The following is a 17,174-nucleotide window of genomic DNA, read 5'->3' on the forward strand; positions in this document are numbered from 1 at the left end:
GGAGTTGGTCCTGCAAAGGTTTCTGGCCCCAATCTACTCCCTCAAAGTTCCCAGGCTCAGATGTGCCCAGACACACAGAGGACCTGGCTCAGGCTTACTCACTCAGAGGTCCCACACTCACGCTCAGACTGGCACAGGTTCCAGGTTCCTGCCTATTCCCTTTAATGTCCCAGACCAATGCCCAGACCCACAGAGATCCTGGCTCAGGCCTACTCCCTCTGAGGTCCCAGACTCACACCTAGACCTGCAGAGATATCTGGTTCCCTCCCATTCCCTCGGAGGTCCCAGATTCACACCCAGACTGGCAGAGGTCCTGGGTCAGGCCTAGTTCCTGGGAGGTCCTAGACTCATGCCTAGACCCACAGGGGTCCTGGCTTAGGTCTACTCCCTTGAAGGTCCCAGATTCATGTCTTGACCCTCAGCGGTCTCTGACTCTGGCACACTCACTCAGTGGTTACTCCCCTGTACCTGTTCCTGTGAAGTTCGCTGTTTCAGGTGTGCTCTGGCCCAGGTTGCTGGCTCAGTTCTGGTCCACAAATGTCCCTGGACTGGATCTGCTCCAGCTCCCGTGGAGCTTGCTTTCTAAGGCCCACTCCAACCTAAGTAGCTAGTTCAGTCCCACTCCTGTTCCTGTGGAGTTCACTGTCTCAAGTCTGTTCTGACCCATATCGCTGGCTCAGTCCTGGCCCGCAAATATCCCTGGACTGGATCTGCTCCCAGTCCAGTGGAGCTTGCTTTCTCATTCCCACTCCCCCAGGTCAGCATATTTTCTTTATTCGTCCTTCAGTTGAGGAGCATCTAGGTTGCTTTCAGGTTCTGACTATTACAAATAATGCCTCTTTTTCTCTTGTAGCTTTCAATATTTTTTTCTTTGTCCCGTGTATTTAGTGTTTTTTACTATGATATGCCATGGGGTGTTTCTTTTTTAGAAACTAGCTCTTATCTAGTTGGTATTCTGAGTTATTCTTGTATCTGTATGAATATGTCCTTCCTTAGTTTGGGGGAGATTTCCTTCTGTTGCTTTGTTAAAGATCTGTTCTATGTCATTGACCTGGAATTCCTCTCTCTCATCTAGGATGATAATTAAAAGATTTGGTCTTATGGTGGTATCCCACATTTCCTGTGCTGTTAAAGTTTTTGCTTATTTTGTCTAGATGTTCTTTATCTTCAAGTCCTGATTTCCATCTTCTGCTTGATTAATTTTACTTGTAAGGCTTTCCCCAAGATTTTTTTAACTGAGATTTGAGTTTTTTAATTCCATCTTCATTTCATCATATGTTTTTTTCAATGTTTTTGTCTCTTTATGGAATTCAGTTTACAAATCCTCAGTTACCTTTGTTCATTTCATTCAGCCATGTATTTGCATTTTCTTGGACCTCACTCAAGTATTTGTTGTTAATCTCTTGAAATTCATTGAAATGTTTGTTCATATCTTCTTTAAATTCCTTGATTTCTATGATAAAATTTGTGATCATTCTTTTATATTTGATGTCCTGGGTTCATATAAGTAATTCTCATTAGTGAACACTTCTGTAGGACTAGTAGATTTGATGGAAGACATACTGCCTTAGTCATTCATATTCATTTTGGTTTTGTAATTAGACCTTGACATGGGGACTTCTCTCTTTGGTTGTATTTGATGTGATAATTTGACCTTCATTAGATCAGGCCAGTTAAACTGGTGGATGGATTTTAATTTGACTAGAGAAAGATAGTTCCCAAACAATTTATTTGGAACTAGGCCCATAGATGCAGAAATGGCAGCAGGCAGAGGGAAGGATGGGAGAAAAAATAATCATCCCTTCAGTCAAAAATGGTTTGGTGGTTTGAAGGAAAGTGCCCCCCCCCCCAAGGAAGTGGCACTATTAGGAGGTGTGGCTTTATTGGAGTAGGTGTGACCTTGTTGGAGGAAGTGTGCCACTGTGGAGGCAAGCTTTGAGGTCTCATATATGCTCAGTCCATGCCCGTTTCTGAGCACTTCCTACTGCCTGTAAACCAAGATGTAAGAAAAGAACTCTCAGCTCCTTCTCTAGCACAATGTCTGCCTGCATGCTGCCTTGCTTCCTGTCATGATGATAATGGACTAAACCTCTGAAACTGTAAGCCTGCCCCATTAAATGTTTTCCTTTATACGAGTTGCTGTGGTCATGGTGTCTCTTCACAGCAATAGAAACCCTAACGAAGACAAATGGTTCTCAAAGAAAGCTGATTCAAAGGGCACTTATCTGGAGCTAGGCCTGTTGGTTTAGAGATAGCTATGGGGGACTAGAGTGGGAGGGGATGAGGCAAGGGACTGGAAAGCTGCTTATCCAGGAAGGATTTATCAGGAAACAAAGAGGGTTAATAGGCCATGCTCTGACACTAGGCTTCTGTATTTGTTGATAGTGGCAAGTGGGGGGAAGGAATAGTGACTTTTCAGACAAAAGTGGTTCCCAAATGAATAAGTTTTAAGGCTTCAGGTCTGGAAATGAACTTGGATGTTTACGGATGGTTATGGGTTACGGAATGGTACGGAAAAGGAATAAGTGACCTACCCAGAAAAGGTTTCTGGCAAACACAGAAGGTTCTAGGGCTTTGAAACTGCAACTAGGCTTGTGCGTTTGCATATGGCAGCAGGTTGGAGAAAGCTATCTTAACTCTCTTATATTCTTGTCACTCCTTCTTCCCTTTTCTCAGAACCAATAAGGGAATTAGATATGTATATGTCCCATTTAGAGCTAAATATTCAATAGTCACTTATTCTTAGCACTTTGACCGATATGAGTCTATACGGTAACTGCTAGCTGCTTCAAAAATAAGCTTCCCTGGCCAAGGATTATCGCAGCAATAATCTATGAGAATAAATGTAAATGTGTAGAAGACATCTTAATAGATACAGAATACATAGTGAGCAAAACAGTAATTGCAGCTTCCCTGCCAGGGCCTATGATCTCCTCACCCATGAGTTTTTGACTGTGTTTATAATACCAGATTCAAATTATCTTGTTTGAAGCAGGCCTTAAATCTAAACAGTCATTCCACTATTGCGGCAGTGGGCATATCTTGCCTGGTATGTTGGTGATATAACAGGCAGAGTCCACAGCTACGTAAGAGTGTTGGTAATTTTTCCTCCCCAACAGCCTACATAGTATCTCCTAACACTATGAAAACTAGCCAACAAATAGGAAGCTTCCAGCTCCCTTCCAGCTTGATTTCTTCATGTCCTTAAACCAAGGTGTCTTCAGCCATGAAGTGTTACAACCTAGCTCTGATGGGCAATCAGCAGCAATATTAGTAGCCTATATTGTTTTGGGGGCCTCAGAATCTCCCCTAGATAACAACACGAAGGGAAGTAGTCCATCCCTGGTAATAGAATTTTCATCCAATAACCATATGGCTTCTGGGAGCATCTTTTCCTACCCATTCAGGACACCTTTGTCCACACTCTCAAACCGTCATTTTAACGTTTATAGGCATGGCTATTAGGAGTTTTTCTCATTCACCTTGTTGTGTATCTCCCGTGCTCTTTATGAACTGCTCTTCTCTCCTTCCTCCTTCGGGTGTGCTTTAATGGTTTTCAGAGTACTTTTCTAAATCTACAAAACTCTGTGGTTAGCATTATAGCGTCTACAACCCCGAATTGTCTTGCAAAGTGTGAGCAAGGTCTTTGAAGTCCACCACCTGACATTCCAAACAAAGGCCTGTTTATCTCAGAAGTGAGAAATTAAGGCAAAAGTAAAGAACATCAGTATAGCAAGAAAGGATTCCGTCGCATCTGTCGGTTGTTCCCTAAAACAGTTGAGATACTGTGGCACAGATAAGAAGCACTACTTTCATCCGCCCTCCCTAATCCACAGTCATTCTCAGTGAGCCATCCCACTACCTCATCTTGGGGTGCTGCCACAGGGATGCTTCGCATATCCCCAGCTCCAGCCACAGTCCACGGCAGGCTTTCTTTGCTCTGACTCACCCAGGGTCAAGACTACCTGCTGTTCCCTCACAGGCTCCTTGCATCTGGCCAACCTTCAGTTGACTGATGCCTTTTCTGTTGACCACACCTGAGAGGGCCTTGAGCTGGACAAACAGTTTTCACTCCCAGTATCCTTTCTTATAGAAGAGACGTGGGCTATTCTAGAGGCTGACTGCACTCCTGAGACAAGCACGGTCTTGCTCGCCTGCACTGCTCTATCTCTATGCCTTCATTAACTTTTATTCAGGCATAAAAACAATAATTGAATTTGGCTTCCTGTCACGCTTTTCCTTCGAAACACTGTTTAACCCACATCTTACCACATTCGCTTTTGAGTGACCCGGAAAAGTATTTTAGTCTGCTTTTGCCTTTCTTTCTTTCTTTCTTTTTTTTTTTTTTTTTTTTTGGTTTTTCGAGACAGGGTTTCTCTGTAGCTTTGGAGCCTGTCCTGGAACTAGCTCTTGTAGACCAGGCTGGTCTCGAACTCACAGAGATCCGCCTGCCTCTGCCTCCCGAGTGCTGGGATTAAAGGCGTGCGCCACCGCCGCCCGGCTGCTTTTGCCTTTCTTAAGTCCTCTTCGGTGCCTTAGCACCTTATAAACCTGCATGCCAATCTAAGTCATTCAGTCTCTCTACTCTCAAAAATTGTGTGCCACCATGGGTTTCAGCAAAACCACCATACTGGTCCCTAGGTCCCTGTTGAATCAACCCCTTCCTTGGCTGTTCTGTGAATACAGTCTTATCTGGCCCAGTGAACTTAGCATCAAAGACTGCTTGTGTCTGCTCATTTTTGTCATTAATGCTGGTCCTTCTATTGTCTTCTGGTCCTTAATGTTCATGGGGACATCAGCTAGTGATAATCAAGTGTCCCTACGGGCTCTTATAAGTCGGTTGATCCAGGAATTATTTCCCTCATTATGTAGCCTTTGGCCTGTAGAAAGATGTATAATTATAGTCAGGCTATTCCCTGATTATAGTAGTTCACTTTACTGGAGCATTTTTAAGCCCCCTCTGTATTCATGTTTTCCCTCTCTCTGTATTAAAGGTCAGATCTGAGAGGTATCTTGCATCATGTATGTCTCATTTTGTCCCTCCTCATTGTCCAATTCTTCCCATGGAATCCAAGTTTAGGTGTCCCAAGAGAGGCTATTTGCACATATATAATTGGTACTCTTTTCTTTATGTCCCAATAAGAAATGGCAAGCCAATTCCTCTATCCTTTTCAGTTCTCCCCTTTCTCCCTTTATCTTTTATTTTTCCTGCTAATTCAGTGGTTAGTACAGGGGATTGTATCCACATGGTTTTTCTTGTATTTCCTCCATTTCATATGCAGTCATTCTAGTTTTGAACTCAATTACCTGCCTTATTGCCCGGAGCAAAGGCCACAGAACTGATATCCTAGCTTACATAAGACCCTGTCCCATACATGTTACTTTTGTGGATTATAATATGTCCTTCATCAGCCATTTGAGGGACATCTCACATGATAAATGCCATCCATCAAGGAGTTTTGCATTCCATACCACGTAAGAAAAGCAGTCACTTTGAAATTCTTCAGGGGAACCCCACCTTCCAATACAGCAGCCTTGGTTGCATGTCATTTCACCCAGAGCAGGGGCAGTGCCAGGGCTACTAAAACAGGAAGGCAAACAATTCCGTACCACACCAGGAAGGCCAACCATGCCAGGGTTCTTCACACAGACACTCCACCTTCAGATGGCTTAGCTTCATTTTGTATGTCTCGTAGCCCACAACAGAGGCAATGGTGTTTCTCTGTATGTTTATCTCTGTTGTATCTTGGATTAAGGTGCCAAGTGTTGGGTAAACATTTTCTGGGAAGGTAAAAACATCTATTCCAAAGTAGTGATTCTCCCCAGGCCCAGCTTGTTGCATCAATGGCTTTGATTAGGACTGTTGACAAGAGCATCGGTAAGGGGTCATTTACTGGGATATGGGGAGCTTATAAGCATGTACACCACTGAAGAACCTCCCCCCTTCCTAGCAACTGTTAACTGCTTACAGAATTTTGGGAAGGGCTAGGACCTCTTCAGCCTCCTCCCTCTATGAAGGAACATCAGTGAGCCCAGTCTTGGGCTATCTTTAGTAATACCAGCTGCTGATCGTTTAGGAGGCAATGACCATGCCATGCCCAGAGGACAGCATCCAACAACACTGGATGCTATTCTGTCTATTCTGGTACTGCCTCAACATATAAAAGGATCAGTTATCCCTGACTAAAAATGAGGGGATGATTCTATAGGAAATAATAACTGCGTTAAAATTTAAAAGACAAACAAGAGCTAATAGAGCAGAAGAGGCAGAGAGCAGTTCCTTGCTGAAGGAAATCAGCGTGGATCTGCAGCAGTAGAGAACTGCTGAAAACAGAGAACTCATGTTGAAGTTTCCCAGAGGAGAATAAAAGTGCTCCCATCTTTAGCTGATATATAATGAAGTTAAATGTTTTCTTTTATAATAAAATTTAGCACCATTGCAGTGTTTTGAACTATATCGTATATGGATTTTGGTAATTATATGTATATTCAGTGTATTACTTTAAGAAATGTATTGAATTAAAATAAATTTTGAATAGACTCAAATGGATTTTTTTCCATCTAAGTCTCTTTTTTATAATGTGTGGTTATCTCAATTTTTGTATCCTCTGCAGGGTTCCTGTGCCTCAGCCACATTCTTCTGCACAAACTAAAGGAAGCAGACGCTACCTACCCTTATACCGTATGTTGCTGTTTTGTTATTATTCCTTTTAAAAGTTATAGAACTCAATTGCATACTCTTTAGTATTTGAGTTTACTAGCAAAAGATGAAGTGTTTCATATTAGTTTAAGTCATCATGTAAAGTACTGTTTGGTACTGCCATCATGTCTGCCAGACTCTGGGAATAGGAATCCAAGCATGGAGATAAAATGCTTATAAGTTAGCAGTGTATAATTTACAGAAATTACTTGTAGTATTCTATAGCACATTAAGGTAATGATAGTTGACAGTTAATTGTATATTTTATAATACCTAGACAAGATTACAAATGGCTACAAATACAAATGCTAAGTTTATGAGGCGATAGATCTTCCAGTTACCCTGATCTCATAATTACATATTGTATACATATATTTAAGCATTTCATTGCACCTCACAAATGTGTGGGATTGTATGTTAATCCATTTTTCTTAAATTTATCTTATCTGAACAGCTACCATGTATTAAAATGATAAGATATGCTTTAAGGGTGATCCACCATCAACATAGAAATGCTATTGGCTAGGAGGAATAGATTAACCCCGGACACAATGCAGATAACACTGACAAGCAGAAAGGAAGGTTAAGGTCGATACCTTCAGGAAGGAGGGCAAGTATGTGTGCAAGGGAAGTGGTCACAATCTCATCAGAGAGTCTTATGACCATGACCATGTGATAAGTTTGTGCTTGTGATCCTATCTGCCGCTAACAGTGAAGTGCTTGTTCAACTAAAAGAAATATATATACGTCTATATACCTAGTATGTTTTAAACTCATCTTACGAGTGATGTTCCAAGAAACAGCAACACTTGAAAGAAAAAAATGTATTCAAAAAGGCAGTTGAGCACATGAGTATATATATACTATTATTCATCTTGCTAGAAAAATTCAGATGTCACATTATTTGATTACTAGCCAACAGTATTTTCTGACTATCTGTTATGAAGTACAGTTCTAGAAAAGCTCACAAAATATGTTCCTTGTTAACAAAAGAAACTGTCTCCCATTTAGCAAATATAGGAGCATGCACCCTTCTGTCCATTTGGAGGTGCTCTTGTACACACACTGAAAATGTAACCAGCTTCACTATAAAACAAAAGCAGTTTTGCTCTACATTAAGAGTGACTTTCATCAACACATTTGTCTTAATGTTCCCGTTTAATGTTGTCCTGCTATCCAGTAGCACTACTAGGAAAAGATCATTTGTATCAATAAGTGGGCTAATGATTATCTGAGTAAAAGTAACCAGAAGAAAATAATTATAAGTTTGTTCCTTTAGTAACAGCGAACAAGTTTTTTAGTTAACATGGGAGTTTAGGTTAAGTAGGCTTGATTTAAATTGACAGTCAGAATGGGTAGATTTAAGTAAGTCTTTGTTTTGTTTGTTTGTTTGCTTGTTTGTTTTGGTTTTATTTTACCATGTAGGGGACTTTCAAGGGAGGAGAGGGCAAATGCAGTGTTCTAAGCAAGTCCTCTTTCCTTTCTTTGCTATTGGGTCAACTAGTGTGAGCTTAGGGTTGGTTTCTGAAGTGATTTCATAATATCATTTCGTACTGGTAGAATACCACTAGAATTATTTGCTTTCAGTGGAATCCTAAACCAAGGGATTGTCTCTCTGGATTTAACATTTTAGCCTTTTAACTCCATCTTGCCTTTTGTTTTTTTTTTTTTTGTTTGTTTGTTTTTGTTTTTCGAGACAGGGTTTCCCTGTAGTTTCTAGAGCCTGTCCTGGAACTAGCTCTTGTAGACCAGGCTGGCCTCAAACTCAGAGATCCGCCTGCCTCTGCCTCCCGAGTGCTGGGATTAAAGGCGTGTGCCACCACCGCCCGGCATCCATCTTGCCTTTTGGTGTGAATTTTATTTCAGTCCTCCACCCAGACAAAGGTGAGACTGTCATTTTGTGGACATTTCCTTTCTTAAATATGATGTGTCAGTAAACTGGTCCACGGGGTTTTTTTTTTTGTATGGTTTTTATTGATTGTTACATGATACAAAATGTTGATATTGTGTGTGTGTGTGTGTGTGTGTGTGTGTGTGTATGGAATGTGTGTGTGTGTCCTCATGAGTGTGTGTATACATGCATTTGTGCTATGGCATGTGGAACTCGGAGCAGAACTTTGAGTGTAAGTCCTTACCATCCACCTTGAGGCAGGATATCTTTATTGTTTGTCACTATGGACACCAGGCTATCTGGGTTCTGAACATCCCAGGCATCTCCTCTCTCTCCTCCCATATCACCATACAAGCACTGAGATCACAGGCACGTGCTTTACTAGGTTCCCGAAATTGGAAATTTTATTTTCACGTTTGTATGGGTAATGCTTGCCTCATTGTGTTAGTTGCTGTGATCATTGTGTTAGTTGCTGTGATAAAACACCGTAACCAAAAGTTGGGTAGGAAAGGATTATTGCATCTTATTTGTAGTCTAGCATCTGGAGTGGTTGGGGCAAGAGCAGGTGCAGGAGCCCTAGAGAAATTCTGCTTACTGACTTGGACAGCCTGACTTCTGAAATCACCCAGGACCGCCATCTCGGGGGTGGCGCTGCCTCATGTGATCAAGGTCCTCCCACATGCTCATCAACCAAGATGATGATCTACAGACTTTCCTACAGGCCAATCCCAATCCTATAGAAGCATATTCTCAAGTAAGATACCTTCTTCCAAGATGACCCTAGGTTCTGTCAAGTTGACCAAAAGAAAACAACAATCTAGCCAGCACACACACTGAAGCATCTCTCTAGCTGAATTTTTGGGGTATTTATGCCTCTCTATACTTAAAATAATCAATCCTTTTGAAAAATGCTTATTTCCGGAGGCTGTGAGCATAGCTCAGTAATTGTTCTAGTTTGTTGTCTGTTGCTCTGATAAACACCATAAACAAAAGAGACCTGGGGTTTCAGCTTACAGGTTATAATCCATCATGGAAGTAAGCCAGGGAAGTAGCTCAGGATAGGTACCTGGAGGCAGGGATTGAAGCAAAGACGAGGAAGAAACACTGCTCACTGGCACACTCCCTTGCTGTCATTCAATACCTTTCCTATAAAGCTCAGACCCACCTAGCTGACCCTTCCTAAATCAACTAGTGATTGAGATGTCCCACCGACAGGCCTGCAGGCCAGCTTTAGTACATTTGAAATTTTTCCACACCAAAAATAAATTTAAAACATTATAATATGTGGAGCAATGGTGGAGCATGCCCTCAGGAGGCAAAGGCAAGCAGATTTCTGTGAGTTCTAGGCCATCCTGGTCTACAGAGTGAGTTCCAGGACAGAGAAACCTTGTCTCGAAACAAACAAACAAAAAACAGACAAAAGAAAAAACTTAAAAAAAGAAAAACATTAAAATACTTTTGCAGCTATGACAAACATAAGTTAAAAACTACATAATTCTGGTTGGTAAGTATATTGATACTGCATTAGTTTCTGTTTTCAAAGTTTTTCCATTTAAGAAAAGTAAAAATAGGCCTGAGAAACTTGTGTCCGTGTAATACCTATTTAATTCATAAAAGATCAGCAGAGTTTTGACAGATTACCAGATATATAGGCAAAGATCAATTTTAGCAGTTCAAAACTAAGAAATTTCATATAATATTCAAAATACAACAGTAGCCACCAAAAAGATTACTTGGACACAGGTTAAGCTAATAGAAATTCTTTGTTAGCCAGCCAGAAACTACAGTGGGCGTTTAGGATCCCAGTGTTATATCAAGCCTTTCTCAGGCTGAGCATTTAAGCAGAAAAGGCACATTACCTGGGATGATATACTCCAGTTAACAAGAGCAGTTATCAAGAAACAGGACTACAGAAGCCAAAAAGCAAGGTTAGTGCATTGAGAAACTTTCCCAGAACTATAGACTTTGATGGAGTAGGCCTTTGTTTTCAGTTTGGCAGGAGATACTGTCTATGTGCTGAGTTTTTTGGGTTTTTTTGTTGTTTTTTTTTTTTTGGTTTTTTGAGACAGAGTTTCCCTGTAGTTTCTAGAGCCTGTCCTGGAACTAGCTCTTGTAGACCAGGCTGGCCTCAAACTCACAGAGATCCGCCTGCCTCTGCCTCCCGAGTGCTGGGATTAAAGGCGTGCGCCACCACCGCCCGGCTATGTGCTGAGTTTTATGGTCTGAATGGTATTTCCATCATGGAGTCAGTTGTGCTAACTAAGGTAAGGGGGCCTACTAAGGTCTGGGGCACTGTTAAAGTTTTGTTTCATTTTTGGTTTATTGAGATAGGATTTCTTGGTGTATCTTTGGAGCCTGTCCTGGAACTTGCTCTGTAGACCAGACCTCTCAAACTCACAGCGATCCACCTGCCTCTGCCTCCCAAGTGCTGGAATTAAAGGCGTGCACCACCACTACCTGGATCTGTTAAAGTTTTGGTGTATTGCAGCATAAAACAAAAGGCAGGAAGTAGTCTAATACCTAAAGAAATATCAAAGACTAACTCAATGAATGACATGTGATATTATATGAAGAATCTTGGACTTTAGAGACATCAAGACAAAGAATTGGAAGATAATAAACAGAAAGAGTGGCCTGGTTTTGTTTTCATTTTAAGACTTGACTGTGATGTCTATAGGGACAGCAAGTGTAAAGAAAACCATTCTAGAGGCAAAGAAGCCGGGAAGTGATGATGAAAGCCAGGAGCATATAGTATAGTTTTAAAAAATGAAAAACAAGAAATGAAATGAGACATGCTTTTGAAAATATAATCGATTCAATCTATATGGTGATGTAAATTGAAAATAGAAAAGGGATTAGTGACCGTTAAGCCTCAGGTACCCACATTTTGTCTCAACTGAAGAGGCTGGGAACTCCCATCAGAAGCAACTGTTCATTTGCAAGGTTGAAATAATGATACTATACACTCCATGATTAGAACTGCCGACATTTGTTTACACACAGTCTGGAGACAAAGCTTTGGCGTAGGCTAAGTTTCTTCTGAGGCCCCTCTCCTTGGCTTGTGCATCGCCATCTTGCTCTCTTTATACGGTTTCCACCATGTGTATACATCCATACTTGTGTGTCCAAGATTTCTCTTCGTGTAAGGACACCAATCTGAATTAGGACCTAAACTGGTGGTTTCAGTCAGTCACCTCTTTAAAGACCTCATCTCTTATGTGTGATCATGATGTGATGTACTGACAGAATTTAAATATATGAATTTGGATGTGATACAGTTCTGTACATAAACATGTTTGTACAGGTATCTCTTGTATACTGAGTTTGATTCCTTCACGCATATGCCTAGAATTGTGATAGCTGGATTGTAAAATAGTTTTTCTTTTATGAACATCCTCAGTTAGTTCCACACTGGCTGTATTATAGTCCTACCAAAGAAGAGTTCCTACCTCCCATTTTCATAAACATTTCTTGTTTATTTTCTTCATGATTGCTATTTTGAGTGTGGTGAAATTGAATCTCAGTGTGTCATTTATTTATATTCTCCGATGTTGAATATATTTTCATATATTTATTGTCTGTTTTTACTGATTTTTGGAATTGATGTTCCCTTCATTTGCTCAATAATTGCTTTTGGTTCATTGATCGAAGTATCTTTATGGTTTCTGGATGTGAATCCACAAGACATGGTTTTTTTGTGCCTTGATCCTATGTCCTGCCAACTAGCTAAATTACTTTGTTATCTGGAATTACTTTACTCTTGATTCTGACAGATTTCCTGTACATGCCATCATATAATCTGCAAGTAAGGGTAATTTTGTTGTTGTTAAGGGTAATGTTGTTGCTGTTTTAAAGATTTTGAGTTTTATAGAGTGAAGCCAATCTGAAATAGAACGTTGACATTTGAAATGTTTTAAAGAATTCTTTATTTTTATGTGTATGGATGGATATTTTGCCAGCATGTAATTCTGTGCACCACATGCATGCAGTGTTTGTAGGGGCTAGCAGAGGCCGTCGATTCCCCCGGAACTGGAGTTACAGGTGGTTGTGAGCTGGCATGTGGACGCTGGCAATGGAAGCTGGATCCTCTGGAAGAGTAGCCAGTGTTCTAAACCACTGCTCCAGCTCCCAGACAGGTTAATCTTACAGTACCTTTCCAACTTGAGGCCATTCATCTCTTCCTTTCATTTATTTTTAATCTTTAAATTTCGTGTTATGTTTATTTCATTTGGAGTGTGAAATGGCACATGTGCGTGTGGGTGTGTGTCACTATTCCTATGTACACCTCTGACAACTTCTAGAAGTAGGCATCTCCTTCTAACATGTAGGTCTCAGGGACTGAACTCAGGTCATCAGACTTGGTAGCATTTGCTTTAGCCTTTACCTTACCAGCTCTCTCTTTCTCTTTCACTCCTCTCACCTCTCTTTCCCATTTTCTTTCTTAAAGTGCAGTGTTGAGTAGCAATGAGGAAAGTGAGAAACCTTATTTTGTGCTAGATCACAGGGAAATTTTTTTTCACGTGAGATCCAGCACGTTCAGGGTGGTACAGTCATAGACAGGGAGAAGTCTTTCTTATTTCTCCATTAATTAAAGATTTTATTTTTTTTATCTTTTATAAAGTACCATTGCCAACTCAACTCAAGCAAATTCCCATCTATTCCTAGTTAGCTAAGTGCTTTTTATCATGAGTGGGTGTTGGATTTTGTTAAATGCCTTTTGACACCATTTGAGATAATTACCTGGTATTGTCATCATTGAATTAATGTGATATATTTCTTTCCTTATGTTGAACAACTCAAATGGTTCTCAAATAAATCATACTTGGTTGTGGCACAGAATCTTGTTAATAATCCGTTGATACTGGTTTGCTGATAATTTTTCATAATTCTGCTTCTGTATTAAGAGACATTGCTAAAGAATATTTGTATGTAATTTTTGAGTGCCTTTATCAGACTTTGGTATTGGTAATACTGGCCTTGTAGAATGGGAAAGGAAGTGTTCCTGCGTTTTCTGTTTTAGAATCATTTGGAGGATTTGTGCTTATTTTTTTTATACCAGGGACTAAGCCTAAGGCCTCTCACATACTAGCCAAGGACTCTACTGAGCAATACCCTAGCTCAGTTCTGCTGTAAATGTTTTCTAGAATTCACCAGTGAAGCCATCTGTTTCTGTATTGTCTTGTTGATGAGGTTTTGGTTGTTAGTTCAGTCTCAACTTGTTAAAAGTCTGATGAGAATGTCTATGTCTTGTGGGTAAACTTCAGCCATTTATCTGTTCCTACGAAGCATCTGTTCTATTATCTGGATTATTGGCACATAATCACATAGAGTATTCCAGTGCAATATTATTTCTCTAAAGAATCACACTTTCATCTCGAAGTTTAGTCATTTGTGGCTTCTCTTTTTGCTTAGCCACTCTACCTAAGGACAGTTTTCAAGCTGAAGAGATAGTTTACTTGGTAAAGTGCTTGTTATGCAAGTATGTAAACAAAGGTTTTCATTTCTAGCACACACATTAAAAAAATACAGGTGTGGCCCAAGGCACTTGTAACTCCTGCCCTGGTAGGCAAAGACAGGAGGATCCCTGGGGCTTGCTGGCATGCTAGCCTAGCCTATTTGTTAAATTCTAGGCCAGTAAGAGAATGACAGTTGGCATTCCAACGTGGGTGGGGAAAGGAAAACCAGGTCCCACCCCGAAATGAAGTACTATAGGCCATGGCTTCTAAGAGAAAGAGAGAATCAGTCTTATGAAGGTAAGAGCCCCCAGTAGGTTATCCAATCCCTAGTATTCAGCCCTAACACACACACACACACACACACACACACACACACACACACACAAAGAGAGAGAGAGAGAGAGAGAGAGAGAGAGAGAGAGAGAGAGAGAGAGAGAGAGAGAGAGAGAGACTATGAGCAATACTAAGTTAGCTCTGCAGGTTGTATTTATATATACATACGTGTGCACTCTTACATATATGTGTGTATTTATATTGATCAAAGAGATCATGAATTTTGAGTGGGAGGGAAGGGGTGTGGGAAAAGTTGGAAGAGACGGTAAGGTAGAAATGATGTAAATTCAGTACTCTAATCAAATTCTCAAAATAATAAAATAAATGTTAAAATGGTTACAATAATAAGGTAGAGGGCAAGTGAAATGGCCTCAGCAGGTAAAGACTTGACTTTGAACTCCTCAGCTCAAATGATAAAGGAGAGAATCAGCTCCTCTAAATTGTCCTTGGACCTCCTCATGAGGATGAACACACACATACACACATGCATACACACAGAGAGACACATACACACACACACTAAATCAATCAATCAATAAAAATAGAATTGAAATTAGGGTAAAAGGTAGTAATTGAGAATGCCCAGCATTTGACCTCTGACTTCACACATGAATATGCACATACATATGCATGCACATACATGTGAACACATATACACAAGATAATTTTGATATTTTCAAAGAGCAGTTTAGGGTTTTTTATATCCTCTATTGCATGTCTGCTCTAAACACTATTTTCTAATTCCTCACAGTATTAAGTTGGGCTATTGATTTGGAAATTCTTAATATCAGCATCTCCAAGCATCAGTGGTCCACCAGCACCTCATCACATCTCCTAGGTTTCATACTGTATTTTCCTTTTCATTCACCCCGAGATACTGTGATTTCCTTTATAATTTTGTCTTCGACCTGTTGCTTATGAGTGTGCTGTTTCATTTTCACAGATCTGTGAATTCTCTTATTTTTTTTCTCCATTATTGGTTTCTAACTTCATTCTGTTGCAGTTATAAAAGTTGCTTTGAAGATTTTGGAGGGTTTTTTTAAGCTATTGAGACTTGTTTTGTGGCCAAGCATATGGTTTTTCTGGGTAATATCTCATGTATTCTTGGGAAGAATGTGTATTTTACTTCTGGGGATTGGAGGGGTGTGTGTGTGTGTGTGTGTGTGTGTGTGTGTGTATAATCTCTTCTGTTTGGTTTCCAATGTTCAATCGTCATTTTCCTTATTCATGTCTTAGCTAGATGCTCTAGCTATTATTCAAGATGATATACTGAAATCTCCAGCTACCAGTGTAAAATGGCCTCCCTCAATTCTATTAATGCTTTCCTCTTGAGCTTGGGCAATCTGCTTTTTTTTAAAAAAAAATCATGTTTCTAATTATTACATAGTTTGATGAATTGACTCTTCTCAGTAGATAATTTCTTTTTTACAAGAGTTGCTGGCTTATAGTCTATTTGGTCTGATATTAACAGTGACTCTAGTTCTCATCTGGTTAGTGTTTGCTTTCAACCTACATTGTCTTTCTATCTAGAGGGGCAAATGCTTGTGTCATTTTCTCCACTTGCTTGCTAAGCTATGCTTTTGATTACAGTCTTTGATTTATACTGAATTTTATAACTGAGAAAGATGGACACACTTGAAATTTTTGTTTCCTATGTCTCATGCTTTGCTTTTTCCTCATTTCTTGCATTTCTGCCTTACTCTGTGTTTAAGTGGCGTGTTTATATAAATCAATCTGGATTATTATATCATTTCCTTGTCTGTACATGTATGTGTGTATTTGAAGATAGATTTGCACCTTGAGGCATGCATGGCTTTGATGCCAGTACTCCCAGCAGATAACAAAATGTTCATATGTTCAAGTTTCTTATATAAAAAGTTGTACTATTTGACTTTAACCTAGATGTATCTTCCTGTATACTTTAATCATCTCAAGATTATTTGTAATATCTAGTACACTATAAATGCTCAGTATACAGTTTTTACCCTGTATTGTTCATAGACCAATGCAGCAACAAGAGTATGTACATGTACAATATGGGCAATAGTTTTTAAATGCTTTTAATCCAAAGTTGATTGAATCTATAATTGTAGAAGTCACGAATACGGAACGCTAACTGTTTGACGTATGGTTGCCATACAGATTAAATTTAACATTCTAAATTTATAGAAGCATAGCCTGAATCAACAACTAATTTTCAATAGTATAAAAAGACATATTTCCCTGTCCCCAACTATTTATATCCCACTATTTATATTTTTGTCTTCCCTGATTATATTTATGTGCATTATGTGTCCCATGACATTTAATTATGTCTTTTTTCTTTCTTTTGGGGGGGGTTGTTTTTGTTTTTGTTTTTTTGTTTTTTGTTTTGTTTTTGTTTATTCAGAAAGGGTTTCTCTGTAGCTTTGGAGCCTGTTCTGGAACTAGTTCTTGTAGACCCGGTTGGCCTCGAACTCACAGAGATCCGTCTGTTATTCCTTTCCTCTCTGTTCCTCCCAAGTACTAGGATTAAAGGTGTGCGCCACCATTGCCTGGCTTTTAATTATGTCTTATACATATCAAACGTGATTGATTTCATATAGAAAATTAACAACTAGAGTTAAGAACTAAAAACGCAGCTATGTGAACTTTGCTATTTGTCAATGAAGGTAATTTTACCCAAGGTCTTTATTCTTGATATATCATCAAGGTTCTGTACAGCTCTGTGTCCTTTGGCGTCCACCTGATGCCTTTAGCAGTCCTTGCAGGTTAAATGGAGTGCTAACCAAAACGCTCGTTTTCTATTCTCTCT

At 39.8% G+C, this 17,174-nt stretch overlaps 1 protein-coding gene across 1 annotated transcript in view; it reads left to right on the forward strand.

The window, feature by feature from the left end:
* Positions 1-17,174, forward strand: part of Radx (RPA1 related single stranded DNA binding protein, X-linked) — a 78,531-nt gene that overhangs the window by 44,404 nt on the left and 16,953 nt on the right. Inside the window, 1 exon segment of the mRNA XM_038317327.1 lies at positions 6,615-6,682. Within this exon segment, the coding sequence (XP_038173255.1) occupies positions 6,615-6,682 (68 nt within the window).

The sequence above is a fragment of the Arvicola amphibius genome, chromosome X, assembly GCF_903992535.2.
Source record: "Arvicola amphibius chromosome X, mArvAmp1.2, whole genome shotgun sequence".
In the NCBI taxonomy this organism is placed as follows: Eukaryota; Metazoa; Chordata; class Mammalia; order Rodentia; family Cricetidae; genus Arvicola; species Arvicola amphibius.